Source organism: Dreissena polymorpha, chromosome 8, assembly GCF_020536995.1.
Source record: "Dreissena polymorpha isolate Duluth1 chromosome 8, UMN_Dpol_1.0, whole genome shotgun sequence".
NCBI classification, from domain to species: Eukaryota; Metazoa; Mollusca; class Bivalvia; order Myida; family Dreissenidae; genus Dreissena; species Dreissena polymorpha.
In genome coordinates, this window is record NC_068362.1 from 84,494,718 (window position 1) to 84,518,678 (window position 23,961).

The 23,961-nt window shown below is 35.2% G+C and overlaps 2 protein-coding genes and 1 pseudogene across 2 annotated transcripts in view; all 3 read right to left on the reverse strand.

Annotated features, from left to right (window-relative positions):
* LOC127842277 (far upstream element-binding protein 1-like) overlaps positions 1-23,961 on the reverse strand; it is a 194,794-nt gene that overhangs the window by 69,592 nt on the left and 101,241 nt on the right. The window lies entirely within an intron of this gene.
* On the reverse strand, positions 1,492-14,124 carry LOC127842281 (homeobox protein slou-like). Its single transcript, XM_052371717.1, has 2 exons — positions 13,264-14,124; positions 1,492-2,684 (listed from the first exon to the last, which is right to left on the reverse strand). The coding sequence occupies exons 1-2, from the start codon at positions 13,859-13,861 to the stop codon at positions 2,134-2,136; spliced, it is 1,149 nt and encodes a 382-aa protein (XP_052227677.1). The 5' UTR covers positions 13,862-14,124; the 3' UTR covers positions 1,492-2,133.
* LOC127843303 (small nucleolar RNA snR44) lies at positions 5,684-5,901 on the reverse strand (annotated as a pseudogene).

Sequence of the window (23,961 nt, forward strand, 5' to 3'; positions counted from 1 at the left end):
GCTTTATGGTATTACTGATATAATTCGAGCTTGTTTGTATCATTATTAATCTAGTAATAGTTGTTGTCATTTATGAAAATGAAACTCTAACGCATATAGGTGCTTTCGAGCGTCTGTATTAAGGGTATACACATCTATCTATACGAGTATAGTATAAGGAAAAATAGAAATATTAAGATGTATACAAAGAAATATATGCGACATCGTTATTGTTTAACCCATGTATGCCTTGCGTCTTGAAAAAAGGCCTTGGCAAACAGCGTGGACCCAGATGAGACGTCGCATGATGCGGCGTCTCATCTGGGTCTGCCCTGTTTGCTTGAAGAAATTTCTGTAAGAAATATTCTAAATATAGAAATAAATATACTAGACATCCCTAAGTTTGGCAATACATTAATCCAATTTAGAAAAATGGGAGAGTCCACTAGGCATAAATGGGTTAAATGAAAAAATAGTATTTACTCTTGTCCCATGAGGTGGTGTGCCCCTGTTCAAGATTTCATCTTATACTTATGACTTTTAAAGGCTCAGAGTTTTTATTTAAATGTATCTCGTGAAAAAAATTGCTCCAAGTGATCAAGTTTTACATACAAAAGTCAACATTAAATTGGTCGTTGAACACAAGTGGTCCGTAATTGTTATCCAAACACTACGAATATGTTGGTGATACAGTCCCTGGATGTAACAAATTTGCTCGTCATTGGCGACATAAAAAAAGCCGTCGAAAAAATGTGATCCTTGTCCAATCACCCAATCGCCCCTGTCCCGTCAGAAAAGTTTATGAGGCCCAGATGTCTTAAATATGTCACAACTTACCATCGGTAATCAATTATGCCTCAAATGGCCGGTCCGGGCTGCTGGTGGAATAATTACTTTCGTCGTTTATGGAGCAATACCGATGACTTAAAAAGACACATTGGGTAATTCAATCGATCGGACTTGACTCGTGTATACTGTAATGGTGTAGCCTAAAGTAAACAGTGAGCAATCTTCAAAGTAAGAAAGTGCATGTTTATGAATGTGTCCGTTCATTTCGAGAATAAGAATATTGAATGTCAATATTGTACTAGTGTGCAATATACAGTCTTAAAATGTATTGTCTGGGTGTTACTGGTTACATGCAAAAAATTGTATGACCCAAATTAAAAACAAATATTTTTTTTCTTCAAATTATACCTTGGGTTTTGTTGTTTTAAAGGCGTTTATTTCAATTGTTCCGCAGTCAATATAATTGCTCAGATCTGTATGGTTTAAAAAAGTGAAATTAAGTTGCAATTAAAAATACACTACTCGTGTTGTGAAGACAAATAACGTATTTAATGAAAAGTGCCTGATAAATACTATATGTTTGTATTGCTAAGTTACTGTTAAACCTTCTGGTAATGACATTCAATACTATTTTGAGGCAAAGCTATCAAAACAAAACACATTTAGAATTTTGAAAAGTCAGTTAATTGGAGAATTTTTTTACATATTCCATGCATTGTTCTTGGGTCGGGCCGGTTTTCGTCCCGCAAATATTAAACCATTCTGCTAAACAGCCCGGTTTGCTTAAACATAGTAAAACACTTTATGGAAAAAACAACAACAGCAGCATCTGTTCCATATTTTTAAAGTTTATTTTGGTTCGCACTTGCGAAAATAAATAAAAAGTACCTATGCATGTAGTAAAGTTAGATTACACAGTAAACTTGTTCAAGACGTTGTCAACATCCTGGTTGAAGTAATCTACAATATATATCTAAACAATATATCAACCTTTTATATTATTTACACTGCAGTTGATGACGGCAAAACTTGTGTCTAATAACGTCAAGTTGACATAAAACGTTTACACATCATTTCTTTAACGCATATCGACCGTTCTGCCTTTTCGCCAAGTAAAGTTGCTCCTTAAATTCGCCTTGAAAGTTTTATTCAAGACATTACAGTTTTACCACCTTTTAACATTTGCGATTTCACCAGATACAATTTTGAAGCTCAATATCACTAACAAATTGTAATACGCAGTGTTTACACATAGCATAGTAGACCGACGGTCTGTATAGCTTGTCTTCGAAGAAAATGCATCAAATACTCTTTCCAATGTCAACATAATTTGATATCGCAAAAAGTAATATTGCAAGTTAATTGTTAAACATTTTGCGAAAAATGATGCGGAAATACTGGTATCTGTCCGGCAAAAGATCTCGCTTTCATCAGACCGTATGAGCTGATGGGGAAATACGGGTGTAACCCGTGACTGTACAACATGCCACCGAATGGCGAACTGAACGATGACGTATTTCCTGCGCTGGGAATTGTGGGACTGTTCACATCCAAGCCGGGGTTCTGCTTCTTCCATTTCGTTCTGCGATTCTGGAACCAGATTTTAATCTGCGTCTCTGTGAGATTTAGTGTTAGCGCCAGATTAAGGCGTTCGCAGACCGATAGATACCGCGTCGTCTTGAATTTATTCTCCAATGCGACCAACTGTTCGTATGTAAACGCAGTGCGCGCGCGACGTGGTTTTCCGCCTCGAGAACTGTCGTCTGTGTGTAGCGCGTTTTCGCCGTCGGCCATGTCGTCCATATCACAGACACTGAGATTCTCGTCGACGTCGTCATCGTCGGTAAAGCTGTGTTCCGCCGGATGCTTTTCGGAGACACGATCGAAGTCACCGCCGGGCACAGAGCGACATACATCTGTAAAGAAACATAATCGTGTGCTAAAATACTTAGTATTTATACGTCTTTTTTTACAAATCAGTACTCGCATTTATGCGTCCCATCGAGAGGGATAACATTGAAAAATCTGCAGTTTGTACAACTGCTGCTGCTTCTAATATATTTTGATTGTTTTCCTACTACTTGTACTGCAAGTACTGCTCCTGCTACTTCCACCGTAACCACCACCACTACTTCTACTTCAACTGTTTTTGCTTAAAAAATCATAACTATACACTTCTTTTATATATATAATAACCAATAAATAGGAAGTGTATACTTTTTTAATTATTTGTATCCCGTAACACCTATAGGCGCAGATTGCCTACATTTACATTCGAATGTAGTGAAGACTGAACGCCTAAAATAAGCGTATTTCGGCGTAGTTTACAAAACGATTTTCAGAGAAAATATTTTCCGCGGGATACTCGGGAATGATTTACGTCTCAAATGACTCGTAGTTTCCTACTTGTGTCAGTGTCAACGCGCGGATTGTTGCACGTCAAACGAACAAATGGCCGCGTCCATCACGTGCATTGCACGTGCTTAATGTTGCGTGGCGCAAGGAAATACTATCCCGATCAACAAATTATTGAGATAAACACGTTATGAGACGAGAAACAGTCTGCGATGTTGGACTAATGTTATACAGTAGCGATTTGAAGTATCTTGGCTGTTAAGATGGTTTAATAGTAACTAGGCGCGGGGAAGGGATAAGGAGTAAGAAGGAACGCAACAAAAATCCACACAGTAAATTCAGTTAAATTCTGTCAACAGCTTCTTTTTTTTTGATAATCTAAACAATTTTTTTCATATCGGTTATTGGAACCCCCTGACAGCGTTCATGACCCCGATAGCAATGTTTGAGTCGCGTTCTGAGAAAACTGGGCATAATGCATGTGCGTTAAGTGTCATCCCAGATTAGCCTGTGCAGTCCGCACAGGCTAATCAGGGACGAAACTTTCCGCTTTTAAGGTATTTTTCGTTTAAAGAAAGTCCCTTCTTACCGAAAATGTTGTTTAGGCGGAAAGTGTCGTCCCTAATTAGCCTGTGCGGACTGCACAAGCTAATCTGGAACGACACTTTACGCACATGCATTATGCCCAGTTTTCTCAGAACACGACTCGTTTCATTTAAGATACGAATAACCACGCCAGAGTGTCGATTTGTACTCGAAGAACGTTATATATATGATTGTGGGGACAGTGGCCTAGTGGTAGGATGCTGGTCTAGGGATCGGAAGGTCCCTGGTTCGAATCCCCCTTGGGGCACTGGATTTTTCTGAGCAAACAAATAATCCCACGCTTGCTCCTCTCCGCCCAGGTGTATAAATGGGTACCTGTGAGGGAAGTAAGTCAATGTGCCATGGCTGCCTTCGGCGCCATATGTAAAAGGACGACTCAAATCCCAGTTAATGTCAAAGTCGGCTGAAGATGTTATCGAGGCATACTATAAAACGCACCTTTAACCTTTTTATTATGAATTTTGTTTATATTCTTAATATTCTCTTTAGCTATAAATGCTTTTGAATTGATATATGGTTAATACAAAAATGCTGCATTAGTCAAAACATTTAAATTTTACTGTAAAATGGAATGATTGTGCGTCATATTTGTACGGTCACATATGTTTCTATCATGTATACATGCGATCGATGGAAAGTTGGTATTTTACAAATTACGAAGTAGCAGAGGGAATCGCTTAAATCGGCGTTTGAAGTTAATTTTAAAGGTCGTAAAGTGTGCCCGCTAATTGCGGTCTAATTTGATTTCATTATGATACTGTTAATGTCCTCCTCAATAAAACTTTTGATTTTCTCCCTAGTGCGATAAGATGTCCAGATGACGTCAATAGATCTGTACCTTGCTAGTTAAATGTAATATTTGTGTTAAATATCTTAAATAGTAGTAGTAGTAGTAGTAGTAGTAGTAGTAGAAGTAGTAGTAGTAGTAGTAGTAGTAGTAGTAGTAGTAGTAGTAGTAGTAGTAGTAGTAGTAGTAGAAGTAGAAGTAGTAGAAGTAGTAGTAGTAATAGTAGTAGTAGTAGTAGTAGTAGTAGTAATAGTAGAAGTAGTAGTAGTAGTAGTAGTAGTAGTAGTAGTAGTAGTAATAGTAGTAGTAGTAGAAGCAGCAGCAGCAGCAGCAGCAGTAGTAGTAGTAGTAGTAGTAGTAGTAGTAGTAGTAGTAGTAGTAGTAGTAGTAGTAGTAGTAGTAGTAGTAGTAGTAGTAGTAGTAGTAGCAGTAGTAGTAGTAGCAGGACGGTTTAGGAAAGTTTTGGACCGTTCGTTCGCATAAACCGTCCGGGACGGTTTAAACTGTCCGGGACAGTTAAGTAAACTGTCCGGGACAGTTTAGTAAACTGTCCGGGACAGTTTAGTAAACTGTCCGATACGGTATTATTTATATCAACCAATCAGAACACTCCTTACAATAATGCTTTACTTAAGAAGTCGTAATGTAATATCGTTGTCATCTCGAGCGACGCTATTTTTCTCGGACAAAACATGATTTTAAAAATATTCAATCAATCATTGCTGCCAAAAACGCCAGAGTTAAAAATGATTATTTTAAGTACTCGAAATAAATGTATTTGCCCACAAAGTATTTCTGACATTGGTAACGAATTTCTTCTTTTACAGTCGCTGCCCTGAAACTGTCGAGTAGGTGTAAACTCGGGATATGATGTGGTCATTCTGTTCACATTTCTAGCCAGAGCATCCAATCTTGTCAGTGAAGAGTTTATCACCTCAAGGGACCTATTTGTCTCTAAAATTCTTGTAATGGAATTAAACACATCCCGACAAGTCTCTAAAAACCGATCTCTGTCCATATTCGCGTACAAATGATAAATTATCGAACAATCACTCGAGTAAACGTTACTAAAAAGGAAATTCTCACTTTCGAAATGGCACACAAATGCGAAGTGTTACGAGTGTTCTGATTGGTTGATTGACTCCTCCTAAGAACCTTTGCCGTACTAAAATTTATGCCTGTAAACCGTCCGGGACAGTTTAGGAAACCGTCCCGGACAGTTTAGGAAACCGTCCCGGACAGTTTAGGAAACCGTCCCGGACAGTTTCCTAAACTGCCCCGGACGGTTTGTAATACACAAAATAAATCGCCCGGTACAGTTTACAGACGCACGAGCGGTTCAAAAGTAAGAAACTGTCCGGGACAGTTTAGTAAACTGTCCGGGACAGTTTACAAACCGTCCCGGACGGTTTATAAACCGTCCCGGACAGTTTAAAATAGTTTTGGACAAGTTCGTACACCATATAAAAAATATGTGTTAATAAAAGAGCTTCCGTGTTTCCATCTCAACCATCCATCTGGCGATAACACATAGCGCCTTTTAGCCTACCAATGTATAGAACGTGGTTGACACAAATAGTACCCAAAACAACAGAAATTGTTCAAAATATTAAATGGTTACGAATTGTAACGCTTTATAATTTTCTTAATAAATTCTTAAAGAATGGTTACTCATAAAATCGTTTTTTCCAGCATATGTCTACGGAAGTGATGTTATTGTGCGCTATTTTATACGTTGTTCTATACATTCTTAACTTGTGTTGTATCTAATACATTCCTAAATTATATTTATGCAATAAGGTGAAGGGAGAGGCGCAAAAAGTGGAAGACTATCATTTCGCAAGTCTCACGATTCTGTAAACAAGTATTTTAATACGAATGTCTCATAGAAAATATCAAAACTAAGTTTCAACATTACAAGAAGTTAATGTTAGAACTTTATTTTAATTTTTTAATTAATTATTTAATTACCGGCTTATTTTTGGAATGATTAACCGTATACATTTTCATTTTTATTTATATCATGTTTTTCAACTGATGTTGACAACTGGTTTTAACGAATATTATCAATTAACATATTCTTTTCGTACATGGACTTTGATTGTGCATTTGTAAAATAAACACGATACTACACCGGGCTCATTTCATAGAATTCATTAAACGCATATTAACGATTAACAAATATTTTTTAAGCGAAATTAATTGTGCATCTTTAAATTAAATATAATACAAACCGTTGGTGCATCCCCTCAAATACATTAATGTGCATTTAGTTCACGAATAACTAAAAGGCCAAATTGAAATTCTAACGATCTTCATTTTTCGTATATGATTTGCTGGTATTAAATTATTGAAATATTTCTGTTAATATCCCAGCGGAACAATTTTTAGGATGGGTATTTAATTGGAAATTTCGTTACATCCCAATTATTTTATACGAATTTAATAAGTTCATTTAATATAACCGCGTTAGATTTGAAATAAAGTTGAAACGAAATTGAGTCATCGTTTACCTTGCTCTTTAATGTTATTAATTTACTATTGATATTATTGAAAGTTTGATTTATTTATATTTATTAAATTGACAATATTTAATATTAATAAAGTAGGTATTGCTTGGGTTGTAAAACTTAACTTAAAAACTTAAAAGTATTGCAATATCTTAAATAACTGAAATTATCTTTAAGAAAACTGTAAAACAACCACTGTTTGTTGTATCTAATACATTCCTAAATTATATTTATGCAATAAGGTAAAGGGAGTGGCACAAATTTACTCACCCTTTCTAATCGTGTATACTGACATTTCCTTAAATAGCTGACGAAGCAATAATCTATTTAAGCGATTCATATCGTGTTGATGTAGTACTCTAAAAATGGTGGCGCGCATGATTTTATAATAATAGATTTATTTACAATTAATATATTCTGATTGACGACGCGTTCAGCAATTATGGAATTGATCGTTTCAATGAGATCTCCGTTCTCCTGAAATTCCAGTAATGGTGGAAAGTGGTGTCCCCGATTAGCCTTCGCGTGCTGCACAGGCTAATCTGTGATGACATTTAACCCTTTCAGTGCGGGAACCGAATTTTAAAGGCCTTTGCAAACAGTTTGGATCCAGATGAGACGCCACAGAACGTGGCGTCTCATCAGGATCCAAACTGTTTGCTATTCTGATAGTATTCTTTGAAAAAAAAACGAAGAAAATGCGAATTTTATCAATTCAGCAGACGACATTTTAGCAGACGGCAAATTTCCCAGCATGCAAAGGGTTAACGCACATGGTTTAGTCCCGTTTTCCCAGGACGATGCTCACATTTAAAAATCTCTAAGAAAAAAGTAGCGTTCACATACGAATTATTTGTGAATCATGTTAGATATGCTATACTATAAATGTCTAATAAATGCAACTAGACGCAGTCACATGTTCTCGTTAGTCCTTTGCGATACTGCTGCACTCTTCCGGACAATTAATTGGTGTAACTAACTATTGAAATGAGATATTTGCTACTGTATTTACAAGTAATACATAAGAACCTTTATTTCTTAGTTTTTAATGAAAAAAAAGTAAAGTTTATGTACTGCGTATTTATTTCAATACATTTTGTATAAAACACATGTATTCGCTTTATAGCGGCATTTCAAGAAAACATGAGCTGTATATTAGCTTCTCCCCGGATGCGAGTGTTTTGATTCGCATGAAGCGTTGAAAAGCAGGTGAATAAACATTAACCGAAGCCGGGGTATTGGACGTTTACAAAACACGGATGCTTTTAAACGCTTTAACGCCAATGCGACTTTGTGATGTATGAGATACATGGAAAACTAACCGGACTGAATCAAATATGTGTTAGACTAGCTGGCCACCAATAATTATCCCGTGCATGCTAAAATTATTGGTAGCTACAGTTGTAATCAAACAAATGATGTTTTATAAGTTTTAATAAAAAACGAAGTTTGTTTTACTGACAACTTACTCGTTTGTCATAAACTTTGCCCTTGAACGTGTTGGTGATTTTGTATTCTCTGATCCTTCTAAATACCAGTCGAAAGCGTTTAAACGAACAAAGAAAACACATTTTTTTGTGGAGGGTCGATCGTAAATAAATTATTTAATCACGTCGTATTTACCTTTTCTTTTCATTATATTTAAATTACGAGCGTTTGTGTTGCTTGCTTTATTTATTGCACGTGATACTATAATACTCGCCATTTCCTTAAATGGTTCGTTTGTTTTTCTGGCATCTTGATGCTTTTTCCTTATAAATGCAATTTGCATTTATATTTCATTGATAACAAAGAAACAAGGATATGGGTAGGGCACATAACTTCTTATCACCGTATTTAAGTTTAATAATCACATAATTATATTTTATATATGCATGTATATTATGCTTGAATATGTATATGTACATTTTGTGTGTGTGTGATGATATTACTTAACCGATCTTATTGCATTTGCCATACTTATTTTGTAAATGGCTAAAGGCATGTTTAAGCTGGTGAGGATTTCATTTCATTATTATCATTATTTATATGTACTTACTATCATCTGGCAACACATTGTGAAGAGTTCTTTAAATAATTTAAATGTATTTTTATTTAATAGGTCCCTGATTTAAGTCTCACATCAAAAGTTAGCATATAAAAGAAAATGTGTTAATGTGCAAGTAGGCCCTTGAAATTTTACAAATAGGAAACAAATCAACATGACAATGTATTGATCATTTGTTCTAAGGCGCTTTCATCATAAGAATGATCCCAGTTCAAGCGTATATAAATATTTGTCAATTATTGAGTAATTAAATATTATTCACATTTCGAACCGGGCATAAGTTTTTTGCCTTTATACAATTGATTTTAGATCACTAAAATCGCGAATTTTCCGTGTATTTAATAGTTCTGCGACAGAAATCCGGCGCTCTTAAAAAGATCACCTATTGCGTCAGCCATTACGAGTCAATTAATAATAAATTAACCCACTCCGGAGTCTGTATTGGAGCTCATTAGTAACGCACAGAGCTGTGAATAGTAAACTAGCTGCGTCAAGAACGCGAGACGCGCCGTCTCTTCAAAAGACTACTCCACTACAATAACTAGTTAAAGAAGCATTTTCACGTTTTGGTAAATTGTCAATATAAACAAATTGTTTCAGATTCGCAAATTTTCGTTGCAGTTATGATATTTGTGAGGAAACAGTAATACTGAACATTTACCATGCTCTAAAATATCCATTAAATATATGCATATTTTGACAATTTTAAAACCTGAAACTTATAAAGCGTTGCAACGCGCAACGATTGAATAATTTGGAGAGTTCTGTTGTTATTGTTGTTGTTGTTGTTGTTATATTATGGGATACTACGATGATGGCTTATATTAAGTGTAAAATACATAGCTAAGTGTACGAGCACGGATGGCCGAGTGGTCTAAGCGATAGACATTTACTCCAGGGGTCAGTGGTTCGAGTCCAGTTGAGATTTTTTGTCTTTCTTTAATTTTATTCTTGTTTTTTTTTTTGTTTTTTTTTTTACTTTAGCATTGTAGATCCAATGTGCACATTAATCAATATAAAGCATTAAATAACACACTTCAATATATGCCAAAATCTGTGAAAAGGCCTCTTTAAAACTGCATTATTGTAGGCTTGATTATTTTCATTGCCGCACCATGTGTGTGACTTCAATATTACTTCGATTTTGGGTTCGTCACCGAAAAACAGCAAAAGGTTCCTGGTCCTAAAATGTGACCCCATACGATAATGATAATATTTTGTAATAGCGAATCTAGCAACGAGATGATACCATCATTCGATATTGTATTTTTGCAAAATCTTAGATAATGATCGAAAAGCATGTACATGTTTAAACCCATTTATGCCTAGCGTCTACAAAAAAGGCCTGGGCAAACAGCGTAGATCCATTGAGACGCCACATGATGCGGCGTCTCATCAGGGTCTTCGCTGTTTGCTTATAGGAATTTCTGTTAGAAAAATTCTTAATTAAGACAAAATATATACTAGGCATCCCTAATTTTGGAAATAAATTGATCCAATTTAGAAGGATGGAATAGTCCACTAGGCATAAATGGGTTAATAGGACAGCTTTAACAGCAACATCGGCCGTGTAATTTACAATATAAATCTCACTGATACGAAATGAACTGGATAACTATGGGATTTTTATTGTAAATTATTAAATGAAACCTGAACGAAAATAGCGAATCAATAATCATGGGACTATCACTAATGTTTTCACCGTCTCATTGCTGCCTTATCGTATATATGTGCATGTACTAAATTGCTAGAGCCATAATGTTATAAAAAGCGAACACGACATAAGGACGATGGGAATTAAACGTCATAGTTGAGTTCCGATAATTTAACCGATTAATATTTCATCCGCCTTTTTATTGACTCATTAATGATAACTGCATGTACTCATAATTTGCGTTTCTGGAACAGTGCGTGCGGATACATTAATATAGGGCTGTAATCAAGATAAGGTGAGTACGGATACATTAACCCATTTATGCCTAGTGGACTCTCCCATCCTTCTAAATTGGATCAATGTATTTCCAAAATTAGGGATGTCTAGTATATTTATTTCTATATTTAGAATATTTCTTACAGAAATTCCTTCAAGCAAACAGCGTAGACCATGATGAGACGCCGCATCATGCGGCGTCTCATCTGGTCTACGCTGTTTGCCAAGACCTTTTTTCTAGACGCTATGCATAAATTAGTTAATATAGGGTTGTACTCAAGATAAGGTGAGTTTGTAACTGTTGATACAGCTCCTGTTGCTTAATATGCTGCCGCAGTCAATAACTACTCGAACCTATTTCGATTTCTAGAAATTCTACAGCAGTAGCAATAATACCAAAACTACGGGATATATTTGATGAAATAATATTGAAAGACAAAAAGTGGAAAAAGAGCTACCGTGCTCGCTCTTAACCCATTTATGCCTAGCGTCTAGAAAAAAGGCGTTGGCAAACAGCGTAAACCCAGATGAGACGCCGCATAGTGCGGCGTCTCATCAGGGTATGCGCTGTTTGCTTTAAGGAATTTCTGTAAGAAATATTCTAAATATAGAAATAAATATACTAGACCTCCCTAATTTTGGAAATAAATTGATCCAATTTAGAAGGATGGGAGAGTCCAATAGGCATAAATGGGTGAAGGCCACGAAACATTGCGTGACTTTAATGCCGGCAGCGTTGCCCTTGACCCTGGGTCAGGTCTGGAACTTCCCTGACCACATATTTCATTAGACACATTTACGTATGACGCATGTCAAAGTACTTGTACTAATACTATGAATTAATTTTAATGGTGCTATTCGCATAGATAACTGCAGACATACCGAGTTATTTGATCAGTAAAAGTATACATAGCGGCGTGCGGGAGCAAATATAGTACAGTTGAAGGGTCTTTAAAACGATCGTTGACAATTTGTTCGTAAGAAAGTTAAATCCAATTATTTCTGAAATGAAAACTTTACCGTCGCACTCGAATGAGTTAAAGAAATTGTAGAAATATTTCGATCAAATTACTGAATTACTAAATTAATACTATAAAATTTAACATTTTTCTAATTTATTAAATATATTATTATGTCTAATTAAATTAGAAGAAAGACCAGACAAAGTATGGCCATTTGAATAAGCATAAAAATATACAAGTGCTTTGAATAGTTATCTTAACATAATTGTGGTATATAATAAGTACCAGCAGTTCTAAGATATGTTAAAATTAATTTGTTCACGTCCTTGTGAGTTTTTAAAATACGCAATACAATATGCAGATTTAAATTTTCGAGAAACAAATATTAGCTCATATAAAAAAAAACACTTAAAATGTTGCTGCTTATGGGGAAAGACGTGCGTATAAAATGTTTCACGAATGATTTTTAATCGACATATATTTCTGATTGTATATGTGTTTATGGCATGCTTAATACCAAATTTGAATATTTTAAAAGGTCTTCCGCATTATTTCCTATTACTACTACTACTACAACAACTACTACTTCTACAATACTACTACTACTACTACTACTACTACTACTACTACTACTACTACTACTACTACTACTACTACTACTACTACTACTACTATTACTGCTACTACTACTATTACTACTACTACTACTACTACTACTACTTCTTCTATTACTATTTCTACTACTACTACTTCTACTACTACTACTACTACTACTACTACTACTACTACTACTACTACTACTACTACTACTACTACTACTACTACTTCTAACTCAGTAATAATAATAATAATAAATACAATATATAAGTAATAATAATAATTAAAAAAAAATATTATTATTATTATTATTATTATTACTATTATTATTAATAAAATAACTAAATTAAAAATTTTCAAATTATTATTATTTTTATTATAAAGATTATTATTATTCTTATTATTATTATTATTATTATTATTATTATTATTATTCTTATTATTATTATTATTATTATTATTATCATTATTATTATTATTATTATTATTAGTAGTAGTAGTAGTAGTAGTAGTAGTAGTATTAGTATTAGTATTATTATGTTTATTTTTATTATTATTATTAAAGCTGGTCATAAATGTAATTATACTACCATTTAAAAATGACTCTGAGTCGATATAGCACAAAACAAACAACATACACAAAAAGCTACTCAATAATGTCGGTTCGTACAAAAGTATGTGAATACAAGCAAGGAACTAACCTCTGTCGCTATCTGGTGACCCTCTTTCAAAACTCGACTTCGAGTAATCCCTGACTCCCTCGTCCCTCAACCAAGGGTGCCACACCTTGTTTAAGCCGCAGCCGACAAACTTGTTGGGATCCAAAATGTCCGATACCGAAAATGAGGTGGTCCGAATCTTGTTCTCGTCGCAGCGGTCCTGAAGTGACGGGTCGCCCTGAAGCCGGCTCTCCAGCGTTTCCGGACATCCGGTACTGCAACCGCCTATGCTTTTGGAGTCCTTTGCTTCCGGATTTACACTGCAATCGTCATTTCTGTCGTTGTCTGCATTTACATGACACATTTTCGCTTTCCCTTTGCCAGAAGTCGTTAACATGTCTACTTCACTAACGCAGGTAGTTTTCGACATTTCCGGTTCGACTGAGTTGCTCTGTTTGTAGTTAAACCCTGGTTTGAGCATGGTGTCACCAGTATCCCTTCGTTTGGGGTGCAATCCTTTAGTATGTACTTTATGAAGTTTGTGAAATGAATTACGCACACTTAATAAATTATTTCCGAGTTCGTCCAAATCCTCCGTATCGTTCGTAATAGTTTGTGTTGATAAATCTGTGTCGTTCATTGCGGTGATACCGCGCCTTAATGATGTATCCACAAAAAAAAACGTGTTATTGACGTTATTTTTATGTTTGTCATAAACTAATTTTACTATAAGTTATTTTCAACTGGTATTGTTAGCTCAGTAATTCTACCCGCACCATTAAATAATGTTAAACTCTTGTCGAATTAGGTTATTCCTCAATCTAGAAATCGACCACAACTCTTGTAATTATTTGCACACAACATGAATGCCTACATGAACATTAAATATTGAGCAGCAGTATGACAAACGGTTATTAGAACAGTTTCTTCAACATTTCACTCGTGGGCCGTCTCTCCATAAGAACAATTTCTGTCATCGAAAAGCGCATGCGCATGAAATTGAATGGGCGCGTTCGTGTTTATTGATGGGCGGAGTTTAAGCGAGCCAATTGGAAAAAATCTTTGGCAACGGTGGATTGTGTATTAATTGAGCCATATTGTTGCTGTTATTTAACAATCTAAAACCGAAGAATAAATATTCCTACTGGTTTTTTTATCGAAAGGTTAAAACGCTTTAGACAAATACAAATAAATCAGTATACATTAGGGAAATAATCAGAAAATCGAGTTGTAATTCGGAAAACAATTTCGATTCATTTCTATTCTAAATATGTCCGTAAAATAATATTTAAGCGTAAGAAAGCCGGTCATCAAATGATGCGATAATCCGTTTAGTTGAAATGTTTTGTTTTAATCTTAAAGCAAGAATAGAATCTGGATTGAAATCGCATTATGTCGGCGGATTGATTTCCCGTTATTCAAATATTTATGTTCGGCGATCACATACAACAAATTAAATTAGTCACACGTTAATGAAGTTCTAACCGTGTTGTATATTTACGTCAGGTGGAATGTGCCGTTGTTGAAAGATTGTCTTGAAGACCGGTCACACAATACACATGCTGTGAAGGTATGAGTTGTAAAAAAAAATACGTTTTAGAGATGGAAAGGGTAAGTTTTCCAAGATTTGAATCTTTCATAAGTATTCAAATGATTTCTTTTTTTATAGAGAAAACTGATCTTTTAGTATATGAGTCGCGTTCTGTGAAAACTGGGCATAATAAATGTGCGTAAAATGTCGTCCCAGATTCGCCTGTGCAGTCCGCACAAGCTAATCAGGAACGACACTTTCCGCTTTTATGACATTTTCCGTTTAAATGAAGTCTCGTCAATTGCATTTACTTGAAATCAAACCTGGCATTAACTTCCTCTATTTACACCATTCTTCCTGAAATTATTTTTTGTTAATAGCATAACCGCCAGTGGAAGCCAGCACATACTAGGATATTAAAACTCTGAACATATTTGTTTATTGGTTCTAAGTCTAGTCTTTATTTTTACGTCTAAGAATTGGTTGGTGAATACGGCTCCGGCTTTACTCATGGAAAAACAATGTGTGTTGTATGTGTCCTTTGCATCGAGATAACGGGTTATCACCAGGAGTCCAATAAAACACGAGGATGAAATTCCCTTCCCGATCTCGAGTGCGTTTTTTCTCGGAAAAAAGAAAGAAAATAAAATGCATGGCGTATTATATCGTATTGGGATCCCACGACACAACATTTAATGCTTACATGAAATTAAATTTTATCAAAAACGAAAAATATCTTGTTCTGTTTGTTGCGCGGTTTCGTAGCAGTTTACATGCAACAGGTTCAAACTAAAAACCGATACTTTGTCCTTCTGTCACCATGATTAACTTTAACACCGTACACCGCATTAGCGAATTAAGCAAAATTATTCGAGTTTATTTTTTGACAGAATTATTATTACCCTTAAATCATTTCAAACCATAAAGTAAATAGAGTTTGCAAGGGCGCTGACTGATTAATGTGGTAATAACACATCTTATTTAGTGGATTGTCGCCTCTTAGCCTGCATCTGATATCACTTTGGGGTTTTTACGCAATATTCCACCCCATTAGTTCGCATTTCGTACCATGAAGCACACAGCGTTATCATCAGAGAAAAACATACAGGTGATTTATGAAAACGATGATTTTCATGATTATTTTAATGATATTCGTAAAAAATATCTTACATCGATTCATCAAAGTAATTAAAAATAATTTTATCGGAAAAATTCTACGTTTCGTGTAAAACTTTAAATTGGTGCGTCGTAAGAAAGTTGAGTTTGAGTAAAATTGGGAAAGATCCGATGTATTCAAGAGTACCTAATATTCAAATGTACCCATTAAAACAAAGGCTGGATTTTTTAAATATATTTTAAATTTATTTTATTTTGCATACATTCAAAACAAAAGCTACAACGAAGCACGGAACTTTTATTTAATGCATACCGGTGAAACTGTACGATTTTAATAAAACATTGCTCTATAAAACCATTATTTATCCAGTTAATGTGCTATTTCACCAACACAATTTTCAACTAATTGTATGGACCCTAAACATAATTTTTATATATATATATATATATATATATATATATATATATATATATATATATATATATATATATATATACCGGTTGATTGTTCGAATATTTTAGCTACATTCGACAATATTCCATAAACTGATGTTTATATATGAGTCGCGTTCTGAGAAAACTGGGCTTGGTGCACGTGCGTAAAGTGTCATCCCAGATTAGCCTGTGCAGTCCACACAGGCTAATTTTATTTGTTTGATTTCAAGGAAGTCCCTCCTTACCGAAAATCAAGTGTAGGCGGAAAGTGTCGTCCCTGATTAGCCTGTGCGGACTGCACAGGCTAATCTGGGATGACACTTTACGCACATGTATTAAGCCCAGTTTTCTCAAAACAAGGCTCATATATTTAAGGGAAGAAATGGTGCATCAAGATTTGGAAGATTTCTGTAATTGGACATCCTTATCAAGGTTGGAAATAATTGGCGTATAGCAAACAACAATCTCAATGAAATACTAGTTTTGTCGATCACCTTCCGCTTTATTTATATTAATATATATATTTGAATTTATGAAAGATTATACCACTTCTACTATTAATTGTCCCGTTGCCCGCTAAAAACAAGTCTCCGATGACATATGTTCATAATTGTAGAAAAAACAACATATTTAAATGAATCTTTACATAAAACGAGCATTTTATAAAACATACTAGATAAAGATAATCGTATTAAGGAAAACAAAATGACGTAATAACCGTCCGTATGCCCCTCGGAACTTTTTGTTACATAAAACGGTTGTTATGTTAGTGGGTAACGAAAAAGACATGGAGTCATATTAAAAAAATGTCAGACTGTATGTTTTAACTTTAAACTTCTAATATATTTGAATCTTGTAACAGCTATACGCTTTATTGATAGCACATACACGTGTGCTCGACCTAAATAAAGTTAACCCCAATGATGAAAATATTCAAAATAACAGATTAACTATTCATCTGGGACCGTGCCTATAGCATCTTACTTATTTATACAACAATTATTAAAAGTACTTATTTCACCAGTTACACATTAAATAACTCGATCGTTCGTATGCATCCAGACGTGTGTTTTAAATACATAGCCGAGCGTTGCAACGTTTGGGTGCAAGGCGCCTTTTAATCATTTCCGAAACACCGTGGCAGAAACTCCATTAGAGAGCGTTTATTCCCTAATGACGGTAATTTGTTGCTAATTACAATCGGTATTGATTGTCTGTTTATATTCTACGCTTTCAATAAAATTAACTCTATAGAAACGCCGATAAAATCAAACCATAAACGAGACGCAAGCTTTACGTATTTCTTTGAACTTTTCAGCGGGGAATCCAAAGCATGAAAACCACTTGCATCAACAACCTATCAACACGAATGACCACTGGCGTAGGAATACACCGAAATGAGTTCCGTCACTCAACTCTTTTTCCGGCTAAGGACGCCCTTGATAGAACTGTTTCTCGTCTGCTTAATCCCTATTTCAAATTAACCGCTGGGTTCTTTGAAGCGGGTGCTACTACCCGGGCGCTTATCCCCAGGGTCTCGGGGCATGTAAAATTATTTAACGATTATGTGATTACACAGCCAGTTTGTGAAATCCCGAGGGTGCGCAATGGCTCATAACATTTTAGCGATAACAAGCAGTTTTAAACATTCGATTTGCTACATTTACATCTTCGATAGCGCTTGAAATTTATGCGGGTATTGATGTCTGAAAGATTATTGACTTGAGCGTCTTTAATTTTTTATGGCTCCCTTACATGCTGTTTAAGCGACTGCAATATTGTTTACCACTTTTCTTTCAGCATTAGAAAATGAAATGTCTGTTTCAAGCGAAAAAGTATAGCGGAATAAATAGGCATATACCAAAATACTCACGTCAAGTCATATAGATTAAAGGGACCTTTTCACGGAATTTGGTATGTATTGAAGTTTGTCATTAAATGCTTTATATTGATAAATGTAAACATTGGATCTGAAACGCCGCAGTAAAAAAAACAAGAATAAAATTAAAAAAGGATAAAAGTAACCCTCAACTTGGCTCGAACCACTAACCCCTGGAGTAAAAGTATAACGCTTAGACCACTCGGCCATGCGTGCTCATACAATGAGTGATGTATTTTATACTTTATATAAGCAATCCTCGTAGTGTCACAAAATATAACGACAAGAACAGAACTCTCCAAATTATTCCATTGTTTCGCGTTGCAACGCTTTATAATTCCAGTTTTTTACATAGTCAAAAGAAGGATAAAATGGATATTTTAGAGCATGGTTAATGTTCAGTATTACTGTTTCAACAATAATTTGCGATTCTGGAACATTTTTTTATTTTGTCAATTTACCAAAACGTGAAAAGGTCCCTTTAAGAACGCCAACCAATCAGAAGTACCGGGGGGGGGGGTAATACTGAACAAGACATGCGAACATAGACCGAAAACGCCTAGACAACGCACATTAGAATATACCCGGAACGATTCAACGTTCATAATATTTTATTAAAAGCGGAACGATGACCAAGACAAGCCAAGTTTTAGTACTAAGGCGAATACCCTAGATACTATACATATAAGAACATGTCAGCAAATTTCTACGTCTAGCAAACGAGTATGTCTTCGTTAAAGACACACGTATAACGCAATAATAATGGCAACCAATCGTAAGATTTAAGGACGAAATATGCTTGACCGCTAATGTAAGGATGTGGAAGATCATGTGATAGATCATGTTGGTTGTTGATGTCAACTGATAAGAGGAGTTTATCTATCACGAAAAACGCGTGACAACAAATCTGCGCAAACATTGCAAGGGACGTGTGAGCCATTCTCGAAACATCGACATTTCAAAGAGAGTAATAGCTGCGTTTAAGTCATTTTCCAGGTGATGGCGCATCAGCCCCTGCCCCTCTGTTATCACAAGGTGCCATACCCATCAGTCATGGGTCAGCGCTTATCGGGCCCAATTTGTTCCGATGGCCGCAAATGACGTGAAATGGGGCGCATCACGACCCCCCTTTCGGACCCGTCAGACTGCCCCACATCGCCACACCTGTCATGCTAAGGAGCCCATGAGATCCGCTTTCAGCTACCTCGCAGAATCTAATACAATCAACAAATCATCAGAATCATCATCATATTTCGTTGTGCGGTCATGGTCTGTTGTATAATAGGACGAGTAAGAGAGTAATTGGTATTTTTTTCTTTTCCGCAATATTGTTTTTGTTGGTTGTCCTTTTCAGGACGACACCACTTGTTAAAAGCCCTTCCGAGGTTGAGTTCAAATGTTTATTGTATTTTATTTTTCAGAAAAGTGTCTTCATCCGTTTTGCCCGTATGCCGATAGATAATTCTGGTTTTAAAGGTACGATATAATAAATATTATAATAGACACGACATCAATTAACCAATATATTATATGGTTATATTTATATAAATTTATAAGGTCGTAGTGGTGTTATGGATATGGTGTCCGCCTAGCGACCGGGAGGTCACGGGTTCGATCCCCACCGTGGGAGCGTTCTTTAGATCTCCCCTAAAAACACCAAGTACTGGTTATAGGCCCAGGAAACGGACTCGAGAGCGTTTATATAAGCCTTAGGCTTTCGATGCAATCGAGCTAAAATAAATAGGTTTAAACTAATTAACCAATAAAAAACTATTTTCTTTTGTTGATACGTGAAACCGGATTATCAGAATACATCATTAAGTACACTTCTTCACATTCAGTTTTAAACAAATTCTGCTAAGCCTAAGGTTAAATTTACTTGACATACTGCGGCGTTAATTACTTTTCCAGACAGACGACATTTTTCTTGGTTCACAGCAGACAAGCGTGGCGTTCAGGCGATACCGGTAGAAAGTGCTGAGTGATGACGTCATTATCGTCTGCTCTCATATTGCGCGCGCTGACTGATAGTACGACAGTATTTTCAAGAGAATCGTGACACGAGTTGTTATAAACAAATTATAAGACGTTTACATACAGAATGAACAGTAATTCCAAGAATTTGACATTTATGTTTTTGGTAACTTATTGCGAAATTTATTGGATTTAGTCATGGGTATTGGCAATGGCGGCACGCAACAATTTTGCGACATTCGTGTTGGCATGGGAACGGCCGATAATAAAATATACCAATCGAAAATAATTGTTCCGTTACTGAAAATATGGTTAGTCTTTTTTATCTCGCAGAATGGTCTTGTAAACTGTAAGTAAAATAATTAAAACAAATAATTTGCAATTTGTATTGTGTCAATCACTGAAGAGCGATCTCGCACGCACTTGTAAACGTATTACTTGTCTCTTATAGTTAAGAAATATCATCCGGTATTAGCGCGAAATCATGAAGCATCCTTCATTTAATTTCTGAAATAAATTATTTAATAATATGACTTATTGTAAAACATCGTATAACACAAATCTCGTATATACAGTCTAACTCAATTCAGCCGCAGGAATTAAAATAATTTTACAATTTCAATTCTAACACATACCATATAAACATGTATCAGAGCTCTACAATTTAGATAATAACAATATAACGACTAACATCATTTATTCATTTTCAGCTATTGTATTTTGACTATAATCAGTGTATTTTTCTTTTCTTTAATTTTGCAAGGACACTAAATTATTTGCGACAATTTAACACCAGATCATTATCAAGTGCAAGAACATCTCTCAAATGAAATTGGGAAAATATAAACACTTATTTAATCCCTCATTGTGATTGAAATCTTAATACATTATTAAATTTAATACACCATAATAACACAAATACAGATTCTTAACTTTAGCCGTAAATCAAGGTGAATTTCTTTGTTAATATCATCTTGCAGCATCTGAAAGGGGTTGGTAATGCGACTTTATAAAATTGAAATGCTCGCATCAAAATAGAGTTAATTGAGCGTTGAAAACATAAACATTGCCAACATCTTTGTGTTTGAAAATAACCCCGATAGTTTTAATCGCAAATAACTAAATCTTAATTTTATGCGACTGTAGATGCACGAGATAAATTATCGTAATGATTGTGGGATGGCTTTATAAATACCAAGAACATGGATGAAAGTGAATTTTCGGGGTTTAAATCAGCCGTCAATTTCATGCAACTATGCATGCGACCATGTTTTATTGTTGAACAAATTTGAATCAATTTAAAGCTTTACAATTATTTCACTCCCATTCTGTCGAGCTGCATTGTAACACTACGAAATGTAATTGTGTGAGGGCTATAAAATACTTAAATATAAAATTGAACACTTACTTTGACGCGCACCTATTTAAGTTATTACCTAAATGACAATATTGAGACCTCCGATAATTTTCATCCACCTAAGCGAATCACACGTGTTTTCATTGCCCTCGGAGAAAGGTTTATGTGCATTGTGTACACATGTCTTCAAAAGATCATGTTAAGAAAACTACAATTGAACAATGTACCAAGGTTTTACAAAAACCATGTACAAAGGTCAACGATAAACAGTTTCACATTTTAACGAAAGAAAGGTTACTAAGGTTATCGATAAACAGTTTTAAAAGGTCAGCGATAAACAGTTTACAAAGGCCAACGATAAACAGTTTCACATTTTAACGATAAAAATTTTAAGAAGGTTATCGATCAATTTACAAAGGTCAACGATAAACAGTTTACAAAAGTATTGGATAAGAGTACACAGTTCAACGATGACCCGTTTACATAAGTCTACAATAAACAGTGCGCGGACATCAACAATTGACCATGAGCGACTGTCAAATGGACCTCGTGTACAAAAGTCTATGATAGACGGTCTTAAAAATACACAATGAACAAATGTACACAAGGTTGTGGATGAACCTTTTACAATGGTTTACGATAATCAATCTACACATATCAACGATTAACTGCAAACAAATATCAACGAAAGACAGTGTACAAGTTTAGGTCTACGGTATTACATGTACGAAGATTTACGATACACATTACACAAAGGTCGATGATAGCCATATAATATTTCTCTAGTATGGTGCTCTGGGAATGCCTGATAAGTTTGGATCAGACGAGTTGTTTCTTTGAAGTCTTAATGCACGTGACATGCATCTTCGAGTGCGATGCTGTTCAACGTAGCCAAATAGACTGAACACGTCGCCATGACAAAATACTTATATAATATTCCAATTATTGTATGCCTTTTATATATATGCGTAGAAATACTTAAACGACTTACGAACTATTTCATGTCCATTAAAATCTACTACCGAACGGCTCAACGTCATAATGTTGACGTCATATCCTGTATTAAACAAAAAAACTGTGTACGTGTGTGCTGTTCATAATGGTAAGTACTTTTTTGCGCCTATTTGAGCATGAGACGCTTCCATTAGACATTTGTACAAGTCGCCATAATGTCTTTATATAAGAACGTTATTGCATACATTTTATTCAAATTCATCCTCCGGATTTGATTAGTGAACGTGCATGTGCAAAGATCGCCAATAAACCGTGTACAATGGATTCCGACATAAACATGCACACAGATTTTTTTTGCTAAATCACGAACAAATGTATACGAAAAATCATTACAACGCTCTACCATAAATTGTTAGGCGATAGGCCTTACTGGTATCAAAAACGTTTAGTGAGAACGTTTACTTGTCATTTTATTATTTTTATTTTTTTTCCGATAGACCATCCGCAAAAGCACACAATAACTTCAAAACTCATGCATGACCATAGTTCTGTGATAAACTGTTAAAAGCCCATTAACACTCAAAATCAACGAGCATTTCGTAAAATATTTCGAAAACAAATAAGGTTAACACATACAAAATCAGTATTATTTAAAGCAATAGCCAAAATTTGAACGCTATATGTGGTATGGTAACATAGTTTTAGAGAGATACAAAATGCTTCTGGTAATCTCCACGCAGAGTTGTCGTTCTTTGCTCTCACACACAATCTCTGCCATCACAAGAAAATCCTACCAGATTGTTTAGGATTTATTTATTTTTTCTTTAAGTATTATACTATGAAAAGTTATATTATTTTCGTTTATATTTTGAAAATAGTGTTTTAGTCTAGGTTCGTAATAAAAACGTGATCGATTAGGAAGGCAGGGATTTGATCCAGTTATGCTCAGAAGGGGTAATCACGTGATAGTCAAGATGGCGACGTCCATACCGAGACACTTATTTTTCGCCGTTGTATACCCTTTATTACTTCTAGTTATTTTTTAAAGGACGTTCACTTTCCAGCCATATCAGTAAAAAGATGATAAGCGTTTATTTCGTATTTAAATTCGCTTTATATCTCGACTTTACTCCCCGCAAATTTTCTTAGTGGAGCCCTAATTAGGTCATCCCGCTTAGAAATTTTGCACCGAGTAAAGTCGAGATATAGAGCGAATATTACTATGATATAAAAGCCAGTAACGTTCTTCCTAATATGGCTGGAAAGTGACCGGAATAAAAAAAAAGTGTATAAAACGACTAAAAATACCTGCCTCGGCATGGACGTCGCCATCTTGTTTGTCACGTGATTACCCGCTCTGATGCTGGTTCCAGTCAAAAATCTGAACGGAGGTTGGGCTTCTGGAAGCTCATGAGAACTACTTCCTATTTTCGACCCTGCCCGAAGCCTATCTCGCGTTTGCTCGGAATATATTGTGACAAAAAACAACAACAT